The 26,720-nt window shown below is 41.0% G+C and overlaps 1 protein-coding gene and 1 pseudogene across 10 annotated transcripts in view; one reads left to right on the top strand and one right to left on the bottom strand.

Annotated features, from left to right (window-relative positions):
• The window catches only part of LOC126426972 (uncharacterized), a 281,549-nt gene that overhangs the window by 218,428 nt on the left and 36,401 nt on the right, over positions 1–26,720 (top strand). For all 10 annotated transcript variants that reach the window (XM_050089124.1, XM_050089130.1, XM_050089129.1 and 7 more), the window contains one exon: positions 1,629–1,666. Coding sequence is in view for 1 of the 10 variants with exons in the window: in XM_050089128.1 (XP_049945085.1) it covers positions 1,629–1,643 (15 nt within the window). In the remaining 9 variants the exon portion in view is untranslated. The remainder of the gene's footprint in view (positions 1–1,628; positions 1,667–26,720) is intronic.
• Positions 19,696–19,813, bottom strand: LOC126427447 (5S ribosomal RNA; annotated as a pseudogene).

Here is a 26,720-nt window from a genome sequence, read left to right as displayed (position 1 = left end):
GGCTGGCAACCAGTATTCACTCCTAGATAACTTTGTTTGTTACATAATCTGTAGATTTACGAGTATTAACTATCCTCAGTCAGAGTTGGTTTTCTTCTGTATGCTGAAGTCCATACATTTTTGGTCCACTGTTAATTTTTCATGTAGTGCCCATTCTTAAACCTCATTGAAGATTTCACTGGCCTTCTCCAAAGAAATTTTGATGTGTTATAAGTGACCATGATATTACTGTCATTAGCAAAGGGAACTTTTTCTTTATGTATTATACTCTCAGGAAAGTAATTGTTATGTAGTATCCCAATACACTACCCTGAGGAACTCCAGTGTTCTCATGTGCAACAATTGTTTTAGTAAAAAAATTATCAGCCAATGTCTATACTCTCTCTACCCTTTACACTCTGTCTCAATGTAAGACTGAACTCACTCATGTGCCATTTCTCTTACACCTAGTGCATCTAGCTTTTTAAATAGTATTTTATAGTCAATTATGTCAAAAGCCTAGAACAAGTCTGAGAACTCCTTGTCAGGAGTTTCAAGTACTACTTTTGTGAACTCTGTAAAGGACTTCCTTCCCTTTGATAACTAAACCATGCTTCATTAAAAATCTTGTATATGTTGATGTACCTTGTTTGTCTATCACTCACAATTAATTCACCTTTTAAGGATGCAGTTAGTCATGGTCTGTGATTTAAAATAGTGGTTATATTCCTTTAGTAAAGGGTATACTTGTGCATGAATTAGGAATTCCTGGAATATACTGCGCTTTAGGAACATTGTGCTGCAGCTTCTCTGTAATACCAGAGGAATAGTTGTTTACAAAATCTGCCATTTCCTGCGGATTTTGTATTATTCCACCCCATTTTTTCTTTATATTGTTATACTTACTTCCACATTTTCCTGTTTGCTGTTTTATGATGGCCCACACTACTTTGTTTTTATTTTCTGCATAATGTATTAATCTCCTCAAAGGTTAATTTAAACATTGTGCAGAATTTAGAGAATCTACATCTACATAGCAAATGTGCTTCATCCTATTTTTGATTTGCCAATAGCCTAGAAAAAGTATGTATTTTATGTTCCATGGAGACCTTTTGCAGATCAGCAGTTTTTGTGTTTTACCATGCCTATCTTTAGCTCTAGTATCTTATCTTAGTGATCAGAAAGGACAGATCTCTTATAAATACTGTACACTTTTCATGTTTGATATCCATAAATATGTGATCAAAAACTAATGATGAAATTTTTGTTACTCCAGTAAAAAGTGTTCACCATTTGTGCCCTGCCAAAGTGCTCAAATGTATAGGAAGTTATTACTAATTTTGCTCTCAACATCTGTGTTTAATATTTATGCCTTCACATGTTAGTCTGGGGGGCTGAGGCTCTCTCAAAGATTTCAGTTGATTTGTTGAAGAAAGTGTCCACATTACCACTAGCAGTACATGCACAGAATGATTAACTTTTTATGGATTTCTAGCTTTCTTTATTCAGTTTATTCCATTTCAAAATGTTTGTTTACATTATTTGTTATCAAATTTTCTGCAGCTTTGAAATGCTGTGTTTTTCATATTTTTTCTGTACTGATTTATCTTTTTGATTTCAATGTCTAATAGCATTCTGGAATATTTCAGGAGGCAGCCTCATAAAGACATGCACTAGACAGTACACGGTAAGTTTATCTTTATTCACTGAATGTTTGTTTATGAAAAGTACTCTTTTTTATTGTCTCACAGAACACTTCACGCAACATATTGAGTGGAAATGACAACCAACATACTGAGGGTTTATGTACTTTATTGTTGTATCTATAGGCAATCATATTAGAAGGCATTATCAATCATAATACATTTATGTATGGTGATCCAAGTTGTATTTGTACATGGTTCTGGTCCTGTATATGTACCCAGGGAGAATGTCTTATTTTTGTGCCATTATTTTTTTTCCTCAATGTCAGCATAAAATAAAATTCGGGAAATACAACACCTTATGACTACATCCTTCACTGTCTGCCATATGAAATAAGTGTTTTGCTAAGCATAGAATTCTGATGAAATAAATTTGTGAAATTTTTCCTTTTGTCAAGCACTGTGTATTGTGGAAAGCAGGGATTATATTTGTTACTGTGATTGTTTTGTTAAACTCTTGATCAAGTAAGAGTAATCGAAAATCTGTGATAATTTGTGCATCAGTCAGACTAGCAGAAATTTGAAACTAAGGCCCTGTTGATGGCTTTCACCCCTTTAAATTACAGAAATGGAATAAATTGGCAGTAGCCTCATCATTACCTGGATTTTAGTGCACCATGAACAATATCGAAAGAGATCTCTAGGTTCTTAAAGTACAACATAAATATTGTATTCTGAACTCCTTGAAAACTTTTAAATTTTAATGTGCAATATTACACAAAAAGCAAAAGGCTTTTGACACAGTGCTGCCCCAAAGATTTCTATCAAAGAAACCCTGTACTGTTCATCTACAAGGCCCAGAGAGCAGTAGATACCCGTGCCTGGCTGATGACATGCTCCTTTACTTCCAGAGGGCATTTGACATTCTTCCACACTCTCAGTTAGTGAAGAAACTAAGAATGTACAAAATATCAGACCAACTGTGTGATTGGATTGAAGAGCTTCTAGCAAACAGAACATAGCATGTCATTCTCAATGAGAGAAGTCAGATTGCCAGAAAATTGTACCATATTGCAGGAATACATGTAGAGGATCAATGCTTTGTGCAGGGATTGGCAGCTGATCCATAACATAAGCACATGTAATGTTTTGCGCATAAATAGGCAGAAAGACCCATTATTATAGAATTACCTGATTGCATAACAGTCACTAACAGCAGCCACAGCCATGAAATATCTAAGAATGTGCATATGGAGCAATTTAAATTGGAATGACTGTATAAGAACAATCACGGAAAAGGCAGATGCCAAACAGATCCAGTGGAAAAATCCTCAGGAAGTGAAGTGCACCACAAATGAGGTAACTTAGAAAACCTTCATTCGATCAGTAGTTGAATATTTCCTCATCACTCTGTTATGTACACCAGATAGAACTGATAGAGAAAATAGAGAAGCCTCTCAAAGATGAGCAGCATATTTTGTTACACATTCATTTAGTAAATGTGAAATCATCACAAAGATGCCCAGCCAAGTCTAATGGCAGGTATTGCAATAGAGGCTTTCTGTATTGTGGTGTGGTTTACTGTTAAAATTCCAAGACCATACATTCCTAGAAGAGTCAATAAATGTATTGCTTCTTCTTACTTGTATCTTATGAAAATACCATGAAGATAAATTAGAGAGATTTCAGTGCACTTGGAGGCTTACCAACTGCCTTCCTTACTATAACTCATTCATAAGTAGAGGGGGGGGGGGGGGGGGGAAGAAACGTACAGTGGTACACAAAGTACCCTCCACCACACATCATAAGGTGGCTTGTGCAATATGGATCTAGACATACAAGTACTTTGTTTCTCATTTCTAATTTGTATATAATCTTCATCTGTTTCCTTTAAAAGCTTCATTTCTATTATATCACAATGGGATACCTACAAGTATAATATTCTAGGAAATTAATTAAAGGTTAGCCAGACTATACCTACACCATTTCCTGTCTCCAGTAGTTGTCTAGGTTTTTGTCTTCTACAAAAATGAATGGGAAAATAAGGTGCTTTTTTATTTATGAAAACATTACAAAACTGACTGCTAGCTGAAGTTCCACTATAAACTCTGCCACAAGAATTTAGTTCTCATAAGAATAGTGCTGTAGAACAGAAGTATTTTATGTGAACAGGTTTATTCCTGTATCTTCACTTTCATAATCATAGTAGTTGTGTGTTTACATTCCGTTAGATAGTTAAACCCCAGTTGCTATATGTTCATAACCATGCATAACTTTGCTTTGGTCTGGAAAATCCAGGATGGAATGTAATAGGCAGATTGGCTTTTTCCACTAACCCTCTCCTCCCCACCTCTCCCCTGCCCTCCACGTAACCTCCTGACTGCACAAAGCTGCCCTACCATCTCCACCTTGACCCTGCATGCTCCCCAGCAGCATTTCACTATCCCCCACAGCTACCCTACTATCCCTCTCCCTCCCCACCCCAGCCTCTTCCTTACCCCTAGCCACTCGCCACTCCATCATGTACTGGTGATGCTGCTCGCAGTGTGGCTTCAGTTGCCTGAGACTCCAGTCATATGTGTGTGAACTGCATTTACGTGCGTGCACCCCTTTGTGTGTGTGTGTGTAATTTTTGATGAAGGCCATATTGACTCAGTATCTCAACTATATTGTTACTTCTCTTTTCTTTATTTATTCAAAGAGCAGAGGCAAAACATATTATCATCTGATGTCTTTTTCTGTTTACTATGGAAGAACATGATTCTTTACATCATTGTGAAGTTATTTCAAATGCCATGAATTAACATCTCTATTCAACACCTCTCTATTACTGATATAATCACAATGTATGAGTCCATACACCCTTGTAATTTTGCTTCACACCATTTAACCTAGCCTTGTCTGAATTGTATAATGTATGATTGCTGGATTTTGTACTTTCACTGAAATTAAAACCACAATTGGAGCACACTTCCTGTGGCGTTTTGTTGCATGGGATACACTTTCCCTGTCAAGCTTATGATGATGTGGATTGCTGCAGCAAGCTTCTTTGTAGATAATAATTTCTGAATATTTGTAGGTTTTCATTGCAGATAAGAGGATGATATAGGACTGTTGTGTTGCAGATGAGTTATGTTTCATGTTGTAGATGTTATCTGTGCACTCTTTGAGTCTCTGGAAATAATTATCTGTGCAGGGGATTTGTTGTAAGTTGTGCGAAGCTTGAGGTAAATTCACCTGAAAATTCTGGGTAAACATGACTGACAGTCTGACCGACTCAGAAGACTTATTTCAGCAATTTCATTCAATTTTGTGCATTAATAGTACTTATGCTGATATCACATACAGAAGAATGATGTATAGTTTTTGGCGGTGTATGGTACCAGGAATTGAAATGCATTGTGTGAAGAGAGACTGTATTTCCAATTTTTTTGCAAACAATTCACTATAAGGATTTTGCAAAACAAAAGGTATTGGCACTTTTGTGAAAGCATCAGTTTTGATCCAGAAAGTCATCCTAATCTCAAACAGAATAATATTTTGATGAGATTTACCAGGGGAAAAAAAAGTTTACAAATTTCTGTGTGTCTGACCGAGATACTGCCATGGGTGAAAGCCTACTTGTTCACAAGGAGCTCCTTGGTACAATTTATGCTACTGGAAAGGGCGTGATTTTGACAGTTTGTACTTCTCAACTTGCAGAATTTTTAGTCAAAAAATCAACAGATATTTGGGATACTCTGAAGTTGACAAGAAAGGACATGCCATACCATCTTATAAACAAAATGCTCAGCAAAGCAGAAAAGGATGGATGCAGAAGAGGAAAACTGCTTACAGTGAAATGAAGGAAATGGCAGAAGAATATTTTGGTTCTATCACTTGTCCATAACAGTGGCCTATGAAAGATTAGAAGGAGAGGAAAAAATTATCAAGGAACCTGCAACATTTGTTGATTACAAGCACACAATGGAAAGAGCAGATCAGTCTCATCAGCAGGTGTGAATAAATCTGAAATCATGAAAGTGAAGCAAAAATATTACAAAAATATTTTTTCCTTTGGTTGAACTGTTCATCTGGAAATTGTTTGTGGTAGATAATTTGAAGGGAGCAAGAGAAATATGAAATTCTTGATTAGTGTCATGGAAGAATCTGTAACAAAATACAAGCTCTCCAACTTCTGGGCATCCTGTATGCATTGTACATACCCTCCGGCCATCAGTGCAGTGCAGAAAATAATTTGCCAGTGAAGAAATCGAACTCAAAGGGACAGTACAATGCCTGCTGTCATAAAAGAAAACCTGGTTGGGAACATGTAAGAGAGAAACACTGTATTACTGTAAAGATTGTGAAGTTTCTATGTGTGTAATAACTTACTTCAGGAAATGTTGCACAGCAAAAGACCTATAAACAATACATGCTTGTAAAATAATACAAATAAAATAAAATTACACCAAATGAACTGAAATTTGAACAAGGGGAAATATATTTCTTACAATATTAAGAGTAGACCAGTTATATGATTTTTATTTAATTTGTCAAGTTTTCATTCATTTTCTGGTATGGAATAAGTGCATGTTTTATTAACATTTCATTGCATTTGGGTGATCACAGAGATATGATTCCCATTTTTTTAAACAACAAGAAACATTTGTTTTCAGTAATTGGTACATTGTCCTAAAGTTTTAAGTTTTATCTATGAGTCCATGCTGAAAAGTAATGGCTACAAATTTTTTATTCTGTTCTCAGGTCAGTGATACTTTAATATTCAGAAATAGTTTTAAATACGCAGAACATGCCTGTGAAGTGAATAAATCTTCATATCTATATTGTAATAAAGTGAACTAATGTTTTACATGGTATAGTTCGAATCCATCTCCTTATTCAACAAACCAAAGAATGTACCATTGCCCCAACGAGTGTATTTTTGTGTGGCACAACACTTTATTTCAGCATGACAATGCTAGACCACATATGAGTGCTGTGACAGCTACAGCAATCTGACACCTTGGCTTCACTGTCATTGAACATCTTCCGTAGAGTCCAAACTTGGCCCCATCTGATTTTTATCTGTTTCCAAAACTTAAAGAACACTTTCAAGAACTTAACTTTGATAGTGATGAAGTGGCAGCTCTATCAAAAAGTCACATTCTAGTGATGATACTGGCAAACTGGTGCCTCATTGGGAGAAATGCATTCATTGCCTGAGTGACTATGTTGGGAAGTAAATATTTAGACATGAAGAATGAAGATGTTGAATTTTAATAAAGTTTGTTTTATTTAAAAAGCTGTAAGAGTTGTCACATGGAAAATTCAGAAATTTCAGTATGCCATGATACTTTCCTGGATAACTTTTATTTTCTTTTTGAATTCTGAGGCAGTTTTATGTGCCCACATTTTATCATCATACATCATGTCATTAAAGATGAGTTGGACCACCTATTTCACCTCATCACCATCACTGAAACCACATTGTCACTAGTAACAATAAATTTCAGATAGTTGTCCACTGTTACATAATCCCAAAAGAACTTGTGTTGAGATTCAATTTATGATAATATGTGGTCTGTTATGAGCATTGATGTGGCTGATCTTGCACTCACCTTTATCCATTTTTTTTTTTTTTTTTTTTTTTTTTTTTTTTTTTTTTTTTTTTTTTTTTAGTCATAACATTTGGAACAGTGCTTCAAGAAACCTCAGTTCATTGAGCTAATACTCAGACTCCAATGCATGATTTGTTCATCCTTCTCTCCTCATTTATATCTGTACTGTGCTAGCTGCCTTACAGTATGTGGCAGTGGTTACATGAGGTAGCACTCTCTTTTTGCCCCTTTCTTGTTCGATTCAAGATTGATGCATGTCAAGAACAATTGCAAGTATATCATAGTGTTAGCTCCAGTTTCTCTGATATTCTCATTGTGATCATGTTTTGAGATGTATGTGAGACAAAGTACTATATACCTGAGTCTTCCTGAAATGTACCTTCTTAAAATTTCAATAACAAACCTCCCCATGACACAGAAACCATCTGTTCTAGTCTTCACAACTAGAGTCTGTTGAACAACTCTGAAATGCTTTTTGAAAGTGCATCCTTTTTTTCTACAAAATACTGCAAAGAAACATATTTATCTCAGTGACAATTTTTTATACAAAAATGAAAATGTGTTGTTTCCACAGCACATCTTTTTTATTTGATAATTACTTACTTCCACTTGTCTTAGTATGAACCATACCTTGCATTGCTTCATGCTGCGCAAATCTTACATGTGCTCTCAGGCCATTTTGCATTTCTGTAGCTGGAATCAGTTTCAGAAAAGTCTTCTACTGAGTGTTTTTATGGATGAACTATTTTGAGTGAAAGTTGATTTATCCATGTCTCCTTTGGTTACCAAAGCCACTACCAATTCAATGTTGAATTCACACAGGATGTTTGCTAATAATCCTTGATCTTTTATGTGAAACTTAAGACTTAACACACATCATCATGAAAATGTGAAGAAACCTTTCATCCACCATTTAGTTTGCTTTCATTCAAAAGATAGTAGCCCATTCGCTATTCACTGTTGTCCATACCAACCTCATTTCTATTATAATTCAAAATGCAGTCAGGTGTCATCTTCTCTATCATTCCTAATTTTGTTCTGACATTGACAGTGGACGCAGTCTATTTTTGTTTTGTCATGAGTGGATTACATCCCAAATGTAATTCCCTTCCAGAAACTTTTTTTGAAGTGATAGTTGATCTTTTTCAGTTGATGAGCAACTAGATTATTAGCTAGATATTTTCTATTTTTCAGTTGTGTACCCATTACTTTAGTTTTCTTTTTCCATAAATGATGAAGTAGATCAGGGAAAGTGTTAAAACAATTCCTGTATAAAGTATGACTTTTACCATAGAAACTCTTACAGTGCCTGTTTACTGCATGCAAAATGCTGTTTGTAGTGTCTTCTTGATTGCCAAAATAAACATCACATTTACAACTGTATCCACTGTGTCGCAACATAAAGAATTGTGTGCCATATTCATTAGGCTTATTTTTCAGGATTGTAGACCTTGAAACTGTCTACCACAAAAAAGGCAAAATCCTATAGTGAGATTGTCAGCTAGTTTGTATGCTCTTTCATTTTTTTGTCTTATGTATATCAAAAATAGATCTCAAACAATGGAAAATCCAGGATGGAATGTAATAATATCTGAGAAGGAAAGTTGCTACTCACCATATAGGAGTGTGGTTTCAGTTGCACATAACACTCTCTCTCACTTTCTCCTCATCTGCAGCCACTGCCTGTACATTTGTACATATTACTAAACTGCACGTACATAATGCTCAGTATTGCAAATCGTGCTGTGATACTTTTAAACTAGAAATTTACTTGCACATGGATCATATGTTCTGATAGTGTAACAAGAAATACAATAAATTTTATTTTTAACTGCCACTTTAAGATTACATAAAAAATGAAGCTTCTTGTAGTACAGGTCTCACTACATGCTACATGGAATTTTATCTGTCCTGTTCACTATAATTTATTTGAGAAAAAAACATGAAAGGTAATAGCATGTAACATAATTTAAATTTTCCCAGATTAATTTCCTAGAATTACCTTACAAATTGTGATCAGAAGTGCAGTAGTTTTTATATCATGAACATCGTTCTCCTACTTAAACATCTGGTGCTACTGATGTCATTAGTTACTGTAGCTTATTGTAGCATACATATTTGTTTTAATGAGGAATCCTGTAGTGATACTCGGCATTTGAGAAGGAAGGAATGTAAATGTTTACATACTGACCACGGGCATAGGCTCTCAAGGCCTTATCTTCCCTTTGTATCACTTTTTCTTGTGGCAGCCTCTAATACTTATTACACAAATGTTCTGATGCTTGGAGATGATTGCTACATAGGTCATTCAGTCACTTTGCTCATACTCCCCAACCATCTGCAGCACCATCACCTCAACACTGTGGTTCTCTATGCCACACTGCCTCCAAGTGGGTTCTTGAACCTCTGTGCAGGCAAAGGACAATCAACGCGTATACTCACTATGAACCGTTGCACTCCCATTAACCAGATAACAATTCCAAATTGTACTGAATATTTAGTATCTGTAGTGATAAACCTCCACATGATTATTTTAGAATGTAACTAAATACTTGCCCATCATAATCTTTAACACACCTATCTGGGCAATCCTTCTCACCTTGAAAGCATGTGATATCTTTTTGAAAATGTAGTCACAGCTTCAAGAGAATGACAAAATGTTTTATTGGCCACTATCCATTAGGGGAAGTTAATTAACTGACAATTTGAAATTGTCTTTTTGCATTAGTACTACCACCCAAACTCTGCACACTTTCAAATGACCTACGTCCCAAAGTCAGCTTCTATTTCAGACTAGAAGGGGTTAGCTCTGGTTCTGGTTGCTGACAGGCCACACTTTGATGGGCAGTGTCTCTGGTAAGCAATACGATGCAGGAGAAAAATGTTGTGTGTGGGGCCACAGAAAGTGTGCAGAACGCAAGTTGAAACTCCCTGCCTCCAACTTGACAGCATGCAGCTCTCCTTCCCAATCATCTCCTATTTTTTGGACTTTGCTGCAACTTAAATTTGCCATTATAGTCCCTCCTGGCATTTGGTCAGAACAATCCTGCCACATTCTCCTTTCTCAGTCCCCACTGATTGGTACACTTCACATGAATGCCAAAATAGCAGATACGAAGATTTGTGAAGACAGAATAGAAAAGTCACTATTATCACTTGAACAGTGGGAAGGCATCTGGACTGGATGAGACACATGTGAAATTCTGTCTGTTTGAGATGTAGTTTATCGTAGGACACAGGAGCTTCAAAAGATACACAACTATTGGAAAAAAGTACATGTCATTGCAGTTTTCAAGAAGGGTCATCATACACATGTTGATATGTATAGAATCACATTGCTGATGTCATTTAGTTGCAGTATTGTGGTACATGTTACATGTTTAAGTACTCTGACGTTTTTGTAGAACAAAAATTTCCTCCATAAAAACCAATAAGGGTTCTGCTAAATGAGAGCTTATGAAACTCGGCCTTATGTTTGTCTGTAAGATTTGACATTGATGCACAGGATGACTTGAGGAAGGCATCTGATCAATTCTGCACTACCATTTAGTGAATAAAATAAAAGCTTACTTAGTATTGGGAGAGATTTATCACAAATCACATAATGTCATGAGTACCAAAAGGAACTGTGATATGACTATTACTACATACAGTTTATATAAATGATGTAGTAGATAATGTTAGAGGCTCTATGAGGCTGTTCACATGGAACGTAATTGCCTATAAGGATGTAGCACTGTCACAGGAATGTATCGAATTCTAGGAAGATCCACAGAGCACAGATGATTCGCATAGGGACTGTCAGTTGACATTAAACATAATAAATGCAATGTATTGCACATAAATAGGTGAAAAAATCAACTAGTGTATGATTACACTACTGGAAACAAATTTATGTGAACAGTATCTACGGCAAAATACTCAGGAGTCATCAACAAGAGCAATCTGAAGTGAAAAGACTACATAAAACAAATTGTAAGCAAAGCAGATGCGAGGCTGATATTCATTGCAAGAATCTTAGGGAAATGTTACTCATCCATGAAAGAAGTGTCTTAAGAAACAGTTTTTGAAAAATTCACAAGGACTGCCATAAGTCCAGGATCCTTACCAGTTGGGTTAATACTTTGAAGGTCACTAATATAGCTCCTGTGGCACACCGATTATACTCCAAAAAAATTGAGCAATGTAGGGTTATGTCAGCAATTTCTCAGTTTTGTAAACATATTCCAACATTTGTCTTACTCTTCTGTCTGACTGCAGTCTGTTATAACCTTTAATCGCCAATAAATTGCGTGGATATGCAAACGTAGAAACAATAGCTGGTTACATGCTACCAACTCCGTATCTGTCACTCGACTGCCGTGCCGTGACATGCGACTGGTGCCGTTCGTAGCTAGGTGGCGCTCCCGCGCTCAGCCGAGTTGCGGAGCGCCTCTATCGCCGTTTGCGCATACTGACGTGACAGCACTGTTAAATGTCGTGGCACTGTCACAACACTTTTCCCCCCTTGAAAAAAAAAAAAAAACACTCACTTCCTTGGAGACATGGACAGTGCGGAGACATCCATGGCCTCTTGGGAGGCCCCGAGAAGATCCCGCGGAGAGACACGAGAGTATGGTCGAAAATGTCCAGGACGGAAGCTCGTGCGTGGAACGTGCCTGCTGGACGAGATGATGGATGAAAACTCTGGAGCAACATCCATAGGTGTCGTGGACCTGGGGGTGTGCTCCAGCGAGATGGGTCCCGGAGAAGGCGGCGTCGCGACTGGGGCCGGTTCTGGTGTACTCGGAAGCGGTAGCGACGTCGGCTGCAGCAACACGCACAGGAGATTGGCAGCAGCGACTGGACTGGTTTTTCGGGTTGGTGGAGGTGAAGGAAGGGGCGGTGGCACTGGCGTGGCCACCACTTGTGGGCGCATCTGGTCGTAATGGCGAACAACCATGCTGTCGGCCATATGTATTTCACAAAGCCGGCGGCCGCGAAGAGCCTTGACAACCCCTGGAATCCATTTAGGGCGAGATCCATACCCTCGTGCCCACACGTTGGCGCCCACCGAGTATTTTCCCGCACTAGAGGACACAGTACAAGGCCTGACAGGGTGAAGCAGGTGCAGTAGAGTGCGCGGTTGGCGGCCATGCAAGAGTTCAGCAGGGCTGTGATCACCCAGAGGCGTGAAGCGATAAGGACTCAGAAAATGCAACAGAGTGTCATCTGTGGAAAAATCACTAAGGAAGTTTTTCATCTGGCTTTTGAAAGTGCAGACAAGGCGCTCGACCTCCCCATTCAATTGCGGATGGAAGGGCGGTGCTGTCACATGATGAACCCCATGTCCAGTACAAAAATCACGGAAGGCCTGCGAAGAGAACTGAGGGCCATTGTCCATGACGATCGTGGATGGAAGACCTTCTAGCACAAAGATTTTGGACAAAGCCAGCGTCATCACTGCAGTGGTGGGCGACGGACATCGAACAACAAATGGAAACTTCGAGAAGGCGTCAATCAACAGCAGCCAATAAGTGCCGAGGAAGGGGCCGGCAAAGTCAGCGTGCACCCGTTCCCATGGCTGTGCCGGATCAGACCACGGAGAGGGCATTGTACGGGGTGCAGCCAGTTGTTGAGCACACTGACCACACACAGCGACCATGTGGGCGATGTCCGAATCAATACCGGGCCAATAAACGTGCCTGCGGGCCAGGGACTTAGTCCGAGAAATCCCCCAATGGCCTTCATGCAACAGTTTGAGGACATCTTTCCGAAGAGAGGCTGGCACCACGACCCGTGGAGATGCGCCATCCGTGGCCAGAAGAACAACACCTCCACGAACAGACAGACGAAGGCACAAGGCATGGTAGTTGCGAAGGGGATCCGATGCCCGGCCCTTGGTCCTGTCCGGCCAACCCCGTTGAACAAAACTGATCACCTGACGCAGGACCAGGTCCCGCGCAGTAGCCGACGCGACCCGCGAACCTGTAAGTGGAAAACTCTCGACCGCACGACGTTCTTCCTCATCAATGTGGAAACAGAGTAGTTCATCTCGATCGAAAACCGGGTCGGGGCCCATCGGCAAACGCGACAACGCGTCAGCATTGGCGTGCTGGGCCGTGGGGCGATAGTGAATCTCATAGTGAAAACGAGACAAGTATAAGGCTCAACGTTGCAGGCGGTGAGCTGCCTTATCAGGAAGCGACGCCGATGGGCTGAACAGAGAGACCAGTGGCTTATGGTCGGTGATAAGGTGAAACTTAGAACCATACAAAAAAACGCTGGACTTTTTTAGAGCATAAATGATAGCAAGCGCCTCCTTTTCGATTTGAGAATAAAGCCGTTGCGCATCGTTGAGGGTTCCGACCCATCCTCATACCGATGGGCGAGAACAGCGCCTAGGCCATACTGTGACGCGTCAGTCACCAGAACCAAGTGCTGACCCAGACGGAATGTGGCAAGACAAGGCGCCGACTGCAAATGAGCCTTCAGGTGGACAAAAGCCTTCTCACACTCGTCGGACCAACAGAAAGGAACGTTTTTGCGTAACAGCTGATGCAGAGGATGAGCTACCGCCGCCGCAGATGGAATGAATTTGTGATAATAAGCAATCTTGCCTAGAAACGCCTGAAGTTCTTTGACCGTAGACGGCTGGGGTGGAGCTGTAATGGCCGCAACGTGCTGACTTAGAGGACGTATACCCTCGCGGGACAAGTAGAAACCAAGATACACAATGGAGGGTTGGAAGAACTGTGACTTGTCCAGATTGCACTTCAACCCAGCCGAATGCAGAACTCGAAACAGTGAACACAAATTGCGAAGGTGCTCCTCAGTGGAGGCCCCCGTGACAACAATGTCATCCAGATAGTTGATGCAGCCAGGAACAGAAGCCATGAGCTGTTCCAAAACCGCTGAAAAATGGCTGGCGCGCTAACAACGCCAAATGGTAACCGCTGGTACTGATATAACCCACAAGGAGTGTTGATGACGAGAAATTCCTTGGAAGACGCATCCAACGGCAACTGATGGTACGCCTCCGATAAGTCAAGTTTGGAAAAGAACTGGCCCCCAGCGAGCTTGGTAAATAACTCCTCAGGACGGGGAAGAGGATAAGTGTCAATGAGGCTCTGAGCATTGACAGTGGCTTTAAAATCACCACAAAATCGCAGACTCCCGTTTGGTTTAGAAACCACCACGATTGGCGATGCCCATTCGCTGGAGGTAACAGGAAGGAGAATCCCTGAAGCTGTTAACCTGTCTATCTCAGTCTTGACAGGTGCACGCAATGCCACCGGAATAGGGCGTGCCCGGAAAAACTTAGGGCGAGCTGTAGGTTTAAGAGTAATGTGGGCTTCAAAATCCTTGGCACGACCCGGACCAGCAGAGAACACGGACGAAAATTCAGAACACAATCCATCCAGCTGTTGATACGGAATATCCTCAGATATGAGGTGCACATCATCATCAATGGAGAACCCGAACAACTGGAAAGCATCATAACCGAACAGGTTTTCAGTGCCCGCATGATCCACCACATAAACGTGAGGGGCCTAACAACAGACTTGTAGGCAGTGGAAGTATCAAACTGGCCAACGATAGGAATTTTCTGCTTATTATAAGTTCTCAGATTTCGCGTAACTGGAGACAAGGGAGGGGAGCCCAACTCCAAATACGTGCGAGAATTAATGAGAGTTACTGCAGAGCCAGTGTCCACTTGCATGTGAATGTCTTTATCCAGAACACGAACAGTAACAAACAACTTATTTGTTTGAGAAAGCACACAGTTAACATCCATGTCCGATGCCTCGTCCTCGTCGACAGGAACTTTAGGGGACTGACACACAGAAGCAATGTGGCCTTTTTTCCTACATGAATTACACGTGGCCCAACGTTTTGGACACGCGGCCCTGTCATGCTGTATGAAACAACGTGGACAAGAAGGAAGTGCGGAACGAACCTGCTTCTGTGGTTGCTGTTTTCACTGCGAGCGTGGCGGCCCGGCGTGACGTTGTTGACGCGAGTGAACCACCGCCACATCGTCGTTCCCCTGTGAAACAGGCAAATTGTCCTTGTCGAAAGTTGTCTGTACAGCGCCTACATCACACTACACATCTATTTGCGCACCAGCAGCGGGAGACACTTCAAAAGATTGAGCGATGCTTAGAACTTCCGACAACAACAGGTTTGGCAGTTGTAAGGCACGTTGCCGAACTTCTTTATCAGGAGCAAGCCGTAGAATAGGATTCCTAACCATTGAATCAGCATAAGACTCATGATGAGTGTCCGTGACAAACTGACATCTCCTACTCAGACCGTGTTGTTCCGCCGCCCAAGCCCGGTAAGATTGATGGGGCTGTTTACGACACCGGTAGAATGCCACGCGGGCGGCCATGACGTGGGTGTTGTTTCAGTAATAGACAATAAGTCACACATTTCTTGGAAGGACAGAGAGGCAGGTTCCCGTAAAGGGGCTAACTGAGATAGCAGCTGATAGATCCGTGGGGAAATCCAAGATAGAAATAACGACTTACACATAGGAGCGTCGACAATGCCGAAAGCCAAGAAGTGTTGCCGCAAACGCTTCTCATAATCCTCCCAGTCTTCAGCGGTCTCGTCGTAAGGAGGGAATGGAGGCGGAGAAGAGGAAGACAGACAATGAGTAAGCGACGTCGACAATGCCTGAATAGCAGCCGTCAGCTGTGTTTGTTGTTCAATGAGTGCTTCCATAAGCTGTTCCATGTCTGCCCCGACACGAACACACAAATCCACAACGCAGTAAAAAAAATATCCGACCTCGTCGCCAAAAAGTGTTATAACCTTTAAACACCAATAAATTGCGTGGATATACAAACGTAGAAACAATAGCTGGTTACATGCTACCAACTCCGTATCTGTCACTCGACTGCCGTGCCGTGACATGCGGCCGGCACCGTTCGTAGCTAGGTGGCGCTCCCGCGCTCAGCCGAGTTGCGGAGCGCCTCTATCGCCGTTTGCGCATACTGACGTGATGGCACTGTTAAATGTCGTGGCACTGTCACAACACAGTCGTGTGTGTGAGTTGCACTTGTGTGTGTGTGTGTGTGTGTGTGTGTGTGTGTGTGGGTGGGTGGGTGGGTGGGGGGGTGCACGCGCACATGTGTGAACATGTGTCTATTGTTAACAAAGGCCTTAATGGCTGAAAGCTTTAATTGTGAGAGTCTTTTTGTTGTGCCTACCTGTGACTCAGCATCTCTGCTATATGAAAAATAGAAATTTTCACACCAGAAGTCAGCCAATTTCGATTTTCTAACAAGGCACATACATGAAATCATATGAAAGAACTTGTGCAGTGTTCATGGTTTGACAGTATTCCACTAAGGCATTGATTGAGGGCTCAACTTCCGTGTTTCAGGTAGATTATAAATTGTTGTTCAAGTGTAGCAATATATCTTCCATTTTGCCATATTTAGCAGTTCGTCGCCCAAAAAAGTGGAATATTGAAACACTGAATAGTTCAGTTAATTTTAAGTTTGAATTCTGAATGCTGCATGATTCTTCAAAAAGCCGAAGCTGTGAAGTGGTGGTGTTCTCATCTCTCAACTGCCCAGTTGAATGAGGCAAACTGACAGGTTCAGACAAAGGGATATCTTATACAAGATTGGCATCAGCAGCTTCACCTTGATGGCTCGCTGACACTTCATCATCAAAAGTGCCTTTCCCATCTGTAAAGGAAATCATAAATATTAGCTTCCTGCCATACAGTAGTTAGTATGTATGCTTACTGAAAAAAAATGCAGTGAAACAGACACCTTTCGATCACTGCTTTCCAAATTAGAAATTTGTTCATTAAGCTCTGAACCATTATTCTTGAACAATATCTCTCTCTCGTCACATAAGCCCACATTTAAAATAAATACAAAGCATGTAGCAGACAACAATGACAGCTCTTTGAGTTGTGTGTGATCATGTGAGGTATGATAGAACACACAGTATTGTCCATATTCCTTTCTTCTTAATACAAGTGATTGGTGCTGGGTTTTTTGTATTTTTTTCCCCCCTCTGTACAAGCATTATAAGTACATTTGTACAGACAGGAGAGTAAGACAAATGTTGGAATATGTTTACAAAACTGAGAAGTGGCTGACATAGGCCCTACATTACTCTTTCTTTTTGTGTATAATCAGTGTGCCATTTACTGCAACAAAACACAATGCACACACAAGCACTAGCTAACAGGAAACTTGTCAGAAGCTTTAGCTTGAAGGCTTCATAACAACAAACTGCTTCCAACAAGCATGAAGTCACAACTGTTTACATTAGGTTTGTTTGAGTGGTTGCCAGCGGGTTCATGCACATGCACAGTTGAGTTGCGTATGAGCAAGTACCTTTCGCCACTTGTAACTGCTTGAATAATTTTTCTGCCATGCCGAAACTGCCGGATTCTTGCCTGCGTAGGACAGTCTGAGTTGGAGTGAGGAAGAGGGTGGTCTCGGTGTGACCCATGTTTACATTTAGTCAATTTGCTGTTCCTTGTTCGTTTACAGCTTTCACAGCAAATGAAAACAAAATGAATTTCTGTGTCCAGGAGCAATGAAGTTAATTAAAATACATTCACATAATTAAGGAAGGCTAAAATATTTTATTGATTTCAGTTTTCTGGTTTAATTTTATTTCCACATTTTCGCCCATCCAGCAGTAATCAGTCACCTTGCAGAACAATGAAGTTATTTTTGTTGGTTTGCTAAAGAAATTTTGCTTTTATTTATCTTTTTTGCAGAGCCAGTCAATTTATTTGAAATGAAGTGTTTAATTCCAAATTACTGGCTACTTTCAATTGTTCACTGAATTTCAGTTGCATGTTTTCCTCTTCAGGCACATATGCATTATGCAATAATAAAGAACCAAACATGAGATAATACAGTATTAGTACGCCAAAAAAATTTGAATCCCAAAAACCATACTGAAAAGCTTAATACCAGGTTAGGGCCTTCTTCATCGTGAAGCTGGACATATGCATGTGCACTTTAAGCCGTATTATGCATTTTAGTATGGTTTATGAAATTCCGATGCTCTTGAAGCACCTTCTGATTTCCTGTTTCTTTTATGACGTACTTAAGACCTGTTAATGCTATATATGTACACGCATACGGGCTTCTTACATCATTGTAGCTGCGCATGTGCAGCACCTTTTGTTTTCTGTGCAGCATCTTGTGTTTTCTGGCACTCTGGCAACTGCTGAAACAAACCTATTTCTAACAGATCATGGGAAAATATTGTGAATGTTGGTCTGAAAAATGTTACTTTTAAAGTAAACTTCCTTTTAAAGATGGATTATGTTACCTGTGAGATGGGGGATGAATTTCTGAAAACAAAGCGTTTGACTTTCATTTAAAACTTAACAATTTCAGGACCAGCCTCTTAGAAGAATTTCATGCCCATATGATGAGGCAGTTATGTCATTTAAAATTTTACTAGCATATTTGTGTGATGTATCTTAAAGTATAACACACACAAAAAACCAACATTATATGTAAAAGCTTAGCTTTTATTGTAGCTTATTAATCTTCAAGATCAATATAATATGTGAAAGTTTAACTCCTCTTAAAGCTACACTAAGTTTATTAATTTAAACCATAACTTTTTCCTATTGTTTGCACTACTCAACATTGATGTTGCTATTGGATGGTTTCATCACATGTCCTACACTCTAAATATCTGTTGTCATCGGCTAATGAGATCACTTGACATGAACTAAGATTGGCTTACAAAAGCACATCACAATCTCCCGATTTCAATGCTTTGATAACTAACGTGCTGTGTTAGGTGGAATTCGAATTTATAATTTTGTAATATGAAAATATTTAGTATACATGTTGCTGCACATCACAAATCTTTCCAAAAAGTGCTTCTTTTTCTGGATTTACTTTTCTAAAGTGCAGGGAAGACATTCTACACTGGTGTAAAAAGCTTAACCATTCAAAGGTTTGCTAAGTTCCACAGTTCTGAGGGAAAGTATACTGTCACTTAACATGGAAAAAGTGTATGTTCACCTGGGAAAAACTGTATTTTTAACAGGGAAATCCAGGAATTTTTTTCCGCTGTCCATGTATACACTCTGATACATGACATCAATGGCATCAGCCCGTTTAAGTAGGAGAACAATGTTAATGGTTTAAAAATAACTACATTTCTGATCAAAATTTATAAGATAATATTAGGAAATTAGTAAAAAAATTGAAATTATTTTACATGATATTACCATTCATGTCTCAAGTTAATTGTGCTGAATAAAAAATAAAACTAAACTACTCCTGAACAGGCAATGAAGGCCCAATGGTACCGACTGGCCATTGTGTCATCCTCAGTCCACAGTCATCACTGGATACGAATATGAGGGACATGTGGTCAGCACACCACTATCCCGGCCGTATGTCAGTTTCCGGGACCAGAGCCGCTATTTCTCAGTCAAGTAGCTCCTCAGTTTGCCTCACAGGGGCTGAGTGCACGCTGTTTGCCAACAGTGCTCGGCATACCGAATGGTCATCCATCCAAGTGCTAGCCCAGCCCAACAGCGCTTAACTTTGGTGATCTGATGGGAACCAGTGTTACCACTGCGGCAAGGCCATTGGCGGATTATGCTGAATGGGACAGATAAAATTCCATGTAGTGTGATGTGAGACATGTACTATGAGAAGCTTCATTTTTGACATAATCTTAAAGTTGGGGTTAAAAATAAAAGGTATTTTATGTCTTCTCCAGAATTAGGACATATGATCTATGTGCAAGTAAATTTCTAACATAGAAACAGTAGTACAGCATTAGTTGCAAAACTCAGCATTGTGTAAATGCCATTTAATAATATGTACAACTGCACAGGCAGTTGACTGAGTAGGAGAAAAAGTGAGAGAGAGCATTATATACAAGTGTATGCAACATCTTGGACATCTTACTGTCAGGTAGTGATCCATATTGTAATGGTACACATGGATATACAATGAACAAACTGAATAAAGAATAAATGAGAAAAGACAGAGCAAATATTGTACCTGACTGGATTGAGAACAATAACAGATCAAGATTCTTTAACATCAGATGTGTAATCCTCAAAGACATCAAAGTGCTTGTAACAGAAAAAACTGATAAAATGTGATGATAGTATGGTATGTTTCCAATTGAACCTGACCTACAGATCAGTTGTTGCAATTTTTGGAGCATAATTTATAATTATCCACAGTGAAGTTAGGATGCCCTTTTCAGATTCTGATATCTTTATGCCCTCTAGTATGTTTTAGTACAAAGCGTCTGGGAAGACCATTGAGAATAGGTACACAAACATCAAGAACTTCAGACCATATATTAATTTCTAGTTTCGAAGCAAGCGCATGTAATTTTGTTGTTGTTGTCTTAGCTAACATATCCAGCTTTTGTAGATGTTGGTTTGAATTCCCCTTATGATACAAGATTTGTACCATAGGGTGGGGGCTGAGTAAAGAGAATGTGTCAGAGTAGTTTGGACTCAGTATATTCAACAAATGGAACATGAGTGACACACTCATGCGATGGCGAACTTCCCACCAAATTCCAGGAGGTCCCACCACAGCCAATGTCATATATACCAGAGTCTAAAAAATAGGGCAGGAGTGGGAAGGAGAAGTGCATGCCATCAAATCTGGGCTAGGAGTAGAGTGTGCATTGCTCCTGCAGTTGATGCTCTCCTCACATCCCCAGCACCATACGTGACACTTCTGTGTATCCTGTTGATTGCCACAGGTGCCACTCATTGAAACACGGCCTGTCAGTGATCCTAACTCAAACAAAGTGTGTCTAGCCTAAAATACTGGCTGGCTTTGGCATTTAGGTTGTGGGAAATTGTACAGTGTCGGGACACTAATATTGAATGTGAAAAAAAATTTCAAATTGGCAATAAATTCCTCCCTGTAACTTATGCTAATGGATAAAGATGACCTGCCCAAATGTCCAAAAGGAGAACCTCTATTACAACTTCTCATGAAGAAGCAGTCTTGGAGGACCAAAATCAATATTTTGGCTTTCTTCCTTTTTTACTTCCTCGAATGATGTGGCCACTGAGAATCTGAATAGATGATTTTTATCTGCTTACTGACTTTGTCAGACCAAAATGTCTATTTCTTATAGTCAGATTGACTGTCAGAATTTTACCTTCAAAGTCATTGAGCGCTTCTTGCATTGCTCTCCATATGCTAATTTTCACGTCATAGAAATTGTGTTCAGCTATGCTTTGCCATTGCTTAAATTGGTGATGCTTACTAATCAGATACTCTGATATTTTTATCCTGTTACTGCAGCTAAGTAAAAATATTTTCCTAGCATTCTAAACATTTCTTGAACACTTGTAGTCAGTGATACTGTCATAGTCTTGTGGTAGGTAGTGCCTTCCTGTATTAACTGGTTATAAAATTCAAATCTGTTTCTTTCTAACAAGGGAACCTCCCCATCGCACCCCTCTCAGATTTAGTTATAAGTTGGTACAGTGGATAGGCCTTGAAAAACTGAACTCAGATCAGTCAAGAAAACAGGAAGAAGTTGTGTGGAACTATGAAAAAAATAAGTTAAATATACAGACTGAGTAGCCCATGCGGAAGATAGGCAATATCAAGGATATAGCCAGCTCAGCAGCGCCGTGGTCCCATGGTTAGCGTGAGCAGCTGCGGAATGAGAGGTCCTTGGTTCAAGTATTCCAAGTGAAAAGTTTAATTTTTTTATTTTCACACAATTATTATCTGTCCGGCCGTCCGATGCGAGGTAACTGCACCGTAGTATGGGGACACTACACCTAAACAAACATTTAAACACATGACGTCAGTCGACTACAGTGACAGAGCACAGGAAAAACTGTGAAACTGTTGGTTGCAGTTTCTGTGGAAAACTCTTTATGTTTTCATCACTTTTTTGGGAGTGATTATAACATCCACAAGATAACCTAAATCGGGCAAGGTAGAAGAATCTTTATAGCCATTCGCCAAGTGTACAAGTTAGGTGGGTCGACAACATATTCTTGTCATGTGACGCACATGCCGTCACCAGTGTCGTATAGAATATATCAGATGTGTTTTCCTGTGGAGGAATCGGTTGACCTATGACCTTGCAATCAAATGTTTTCGGTTCCCATTGGAGAGGCACGTCCTTTCGTCTACTAATCGCACGGTTTTGCGGTGCCGTCGTAAAACACAAACACTAAACTTATTACAGTGAACAGAGACGTCAATGAACGAACGGACAGATCATAACTTTGCGAAAATAAAGTAAGTAAACTTTTCACTTGAGGGAAGACTTGAACCAAGGACCTCTCGCTATGCAGCTGCTCACGCTAACCACGGAACCACGGCGCTCCTGAGTTTACATGCTCCTTGATGTTGCCTATCTTGCGCATGGGCTACTCAGTTTGTATATTTTGCTTATTTTTTTATAGTTCCACACAACTTCTTCCTGTTTTCTCGATTGATCTGTGTTCAGTTTTTCAAGGTCTATCCACTGTGCCAACATATAACTATATCTGAGGGGGGTGCGATGGGGAGGTTCCCTTGTAAGATGTCTAAGTCGTTGCCCTCAACCTCCCCCCACCCCCCCAGGGGCCTCACAACTCATTTGTGAGTACATCCTTTGCTACCATGGGCTCCAGCCTTCGCAGCATTACTTCCTTCCCCCTTTGCATGCTGCAAGCTTGTACTTCCACAGTCCCTTTCCATCTCTGGCTCTCCATCGGATGGTTTTCTTGGTGCAGACCCTTCTTGGACATTGCTTGTAATTTTGGACTTGAGTTTCCACTTCCAGCGTTTTATACAACTTTTCATTAAGTAAATACATGGTCCCCATTGTTGGGTTCTACCTGTCAGCAACTTTTGAAATTCTCCAGAAGTGTGATTAATGCAGGGAAGGTCGTCCAATGTGGTGTGTGTTGCACCATTGTCCCTTTCTATCTTTTCACCCTTCCCTTTACTTAGATAATACTCCCAAAACTTAGCACATTACCCATCCTGTGGTGGGGTGGTCATTAAATACCTTCATGGTGGTAGCCACACTGGGATCACAGTATTGGTGCCTGAGCTGAAAACTCCTGATGTATGCCAAGGAGTGTGTTCCCATCATGACTGGGGCATGGGGACTCCCAACAACAGATTACTGGCCAGGTAGTTGTTGCTGAGGCTGGGTGGCACCATGGTGGATGAGGCGCAAAAGAAGCAGGTGAAGTTTTCTCCTGCTGGTGGTCATATGACCCCAGTACTCTCTGTGGAAAGCAAGTCCTTGTTTAATGCAGATAGATGTGACCCTAAAATGTTCCCATCCCTGGCTGCACTTTAGGTGGATGTGTTAAGTTGGATGACTTATTGGTGACTGTCACTCCACATAATAGTCCAAATATGGTTCAGGTCATCATTCTTCACTGAGACCATCTCTTGCAATCTGATGATGAGCTATGCACTGACTTAGAGCTGTGGGGTTTACACTTTCTGTTGTATACATAGGGGCCCAAAGAACGATAAGGTTGCTACCAGTCCCTTCAGGTTGTCCTTTGAGAGCATTTCATTGCCTGCAAATGTCAAGGTAATGGTATACCAATGCAATATGAAACCATCTGTTCCACCCCTCCCCCCATGTGATGTTTTAAGTGTTTGAAATTGGAGAATGTCTTCATGTTGCAATCCTAGCTTCATCTGTAGAGACTGTGGACGACCATTCAATGTGAATGCTCCTTGTGCCCTTCCCCCATCTATGATAACTGTTGAAAGAACCATTCTCCCAGCTTGCCAGATTGCACCATTTTTCAGAAAGAGAAGAAAATTTGAGAACATAAGACTATGGGTGAATGAACTTATCAAGAGTCCAAGAAGTGTGACTGACAGCAGCCAACATGTACAACAGTGTCATATGCTACAGCTAAGATGACATTGCCCCCTTTGGAAATGATCCTCCCACCCCTTACACCACACATAGTGGGTTCTCAGAGCTGTTCGACCACGCCTGCCCTCCTGATGGTTGGGGGCTCTCCTCTTGCTGCTTCCCCCACACCTACATTGGAATCATTGGCTTCCCACCGACCAGGGACATTGGTCCCCACCTCCCAGCCAGAGACAAATCACCTTCCTGTGGCTTCTCTCGCCTGGAAGTAGTCCCTTAGGACATTTCCTTCCAAGGCTTCTGCTAGTTAACAACTGGACATCAGCCAGTGGCTGAAGGAGCGACAGGCTGCTGGTTACACGGCTTCACGATCATCATCATTGCCTGAAACTGATCAGAGAAGCTCTCTGTCATCCAAATCCTCTAAGCAGAGAAAAGATAAGGAGTCCTCCAAGAAGAAGGAGTTTCTATTGGTCCCCCACGCCATCAGATGCTGCCTGTTCCACTCCTGGGACTGAAGCAGAGATTATGATGGCCGCTGATGCCCTGGCTAGCACCTCACAATGGAACCCAGAATCTGTGTGTGTTGCTGCCATAATCCCTCAACCAGTGGCAACAGGTGACCCTAGGGCATAACCTGCTGTCTTGATCCCTTCATGGCCTCACAGTACATCGACAACATTACTCTGTAGTGGAATTGTAGCAGGTTTTTTTTTTCCACCATCTGACTGAGCTACATCTTTTAAGCAGTTCCTGCTGTTTCTGCATTTGAAAGCGAGAATGCTGGAAACAACATGTGTCAACCATCGGACCATGTATCTCTCCTTCACAGGGTTGAGCAAATATCAGACATTTCTACAGATACCAGACACCTACAGGAGTACTTGGTATTACCTTGAATGGCGCTGTCTTCACTTACCAAGACCCAGTCACCAAACGTTTTGCTCTTCATTGTGCTTGGACCTCTGCCCCTGAGAATTATCAGCCTGCTTTTCATGGCATAAGACAACAGGTGGAGCGAAAGCAATATCTTTTACTACACGCCACCTGGAGCCATTCAGTGCATGGGAATTAATCAGTGTCCGAGCCCACTGCTGCGATACATTCCCGGGGCTGGACCGCGTTCACAACCAAATAATCAAGCACCTATCAGTGAATTGTCAGCATCATATCCTTTCATCCTTAACTGCATCTGGAATGAGGGCAAGTTCCCATTACAGCAGCTGTGTTGTCTTCTTGAGTCTCAGTCTTCTGGATCTATCCATGGTGGTTTCTGCCAATGCCATTCCACTAATGATAACGTGGTTTACCTGGTATCTGACATCTGAACAACTTTTGCCCAATGTTGACACCTTATAGTTGCCTTCTTTGACCTTCAAAGGCTTGTGACACCACATCCATTGCTGTTGTAGACAAGTGGTGTCTCTGGTGTCTGCTCCCAATTTTCTTGTGGCTCCTTCTTGTTGAACAGTACTTTCCAGGTTCGAGTTGGTGCTTCCCACAGTTCCCACCATATCCAAGAGAATAGGGTTCTACAGTCCTCTGCATTGAGTGTCCCTCTCTTTCTAGTGGCCATCAGTGGTCTAGCAGCAGCCGTGGGGTCCTAAGTATCACTGACAACTTTTGCTTCTATTATTGATCCTTTATTGTGGGTACCCCTGAATGTCGACGGAAAGGGAGCATATGAAAGCCGCAGTCATGAGCTGTCTGTCACCCATGGTTTTAGATTTTCAGCCATCAAGACTCTTTAATTTCCCTGTCTCTGATGTTAGGGAGACAGTGCCTCAGCAACTGACTTAGTTTTACATCTTATTCATGAAGAGTTCTTTTACCTCTCTCTTTAAGGGTGGGGCCGCTTAACCTTTCCAGTCCATTGAGGGGTTGACAGAACACACTGTTGCCTCTTCTGCCGAGATTGGGCTGCAGCTTTGGGCTTCGTGGTCCACTCTGACCTTCATTCTTCCTGCTCTTATACTCTCCCTCCCCCCCTCTCGCATGGTCTGTTCAGCTTGTTCATTCTATATCTATATGTGCTTCTCCCACCCTGCCCATGTTGCTAGTCTTTCTTAGACAGTTTTTGAGTGGGGTATCTCTGGTAAATGGTAGAAGGTGGGGGATGTATGTCCCCTCATTTTGGGGGCTTCGGGCTGTTCCCTAGATGGGACACCTTGCATGCCTTTCTTCTGATGTGTCCCCCTTCTACTGTTTTGTCATGTATCTAGCCTTCATGGACCTTTGGTAGAACTTGGGGTTTTCGTCCCCTGGGTTTTGAGCGGTAGGTCATCTCTGATGTACAGCCATGTAGCCCTTTGTGTTCCAGGAAAAGGGACTGATGACCTAGTAGTCTGGTGCCTTTAATCAACCAACCAACCAATTGTTACCCTCATGAGTGAGTTCAGTAACAATGTGCTCAAAGTAATTTTTGGGCGTGACATTCAGCATAATCTCTCACAACACCCTAGTGTCTGGCACCAATTTTGACCACAACTCTCCGATACTACAGTTGGCAAGTTGAAATCTCACCCTTATTATTACTGCATGGTCTAGAAACTGTACTGTATTGTGGAAGTTTTCTCTGCTAACACAGCACCTGACACAGATTTCTATAAATGCATCTGATTAGACTGTTTAACCTACCTATGATGCCTAACTTCACCAACAT

Source organism: Schistocerca serialis, chromosome 11 (genome assembly GCF_023864345.2).
Source record: "Schistocerca serialis cubense isolate TAMUIC-IGC-003099 chromosome 11, iqSchSeri2.2, whole genome shotgun sequence".
Lineage (NCBI taxonomy): Eukaryota > Metazoa > Arthropoda > Insecta > Orthoptera > Acrididae > Schistocerca > Schistocerca serialis.
The sequence above is the reverse complement of the archived record's forward strand: the minus strand, read 5'-3'. Positions and strand labels throughout refer to the sequence as shown.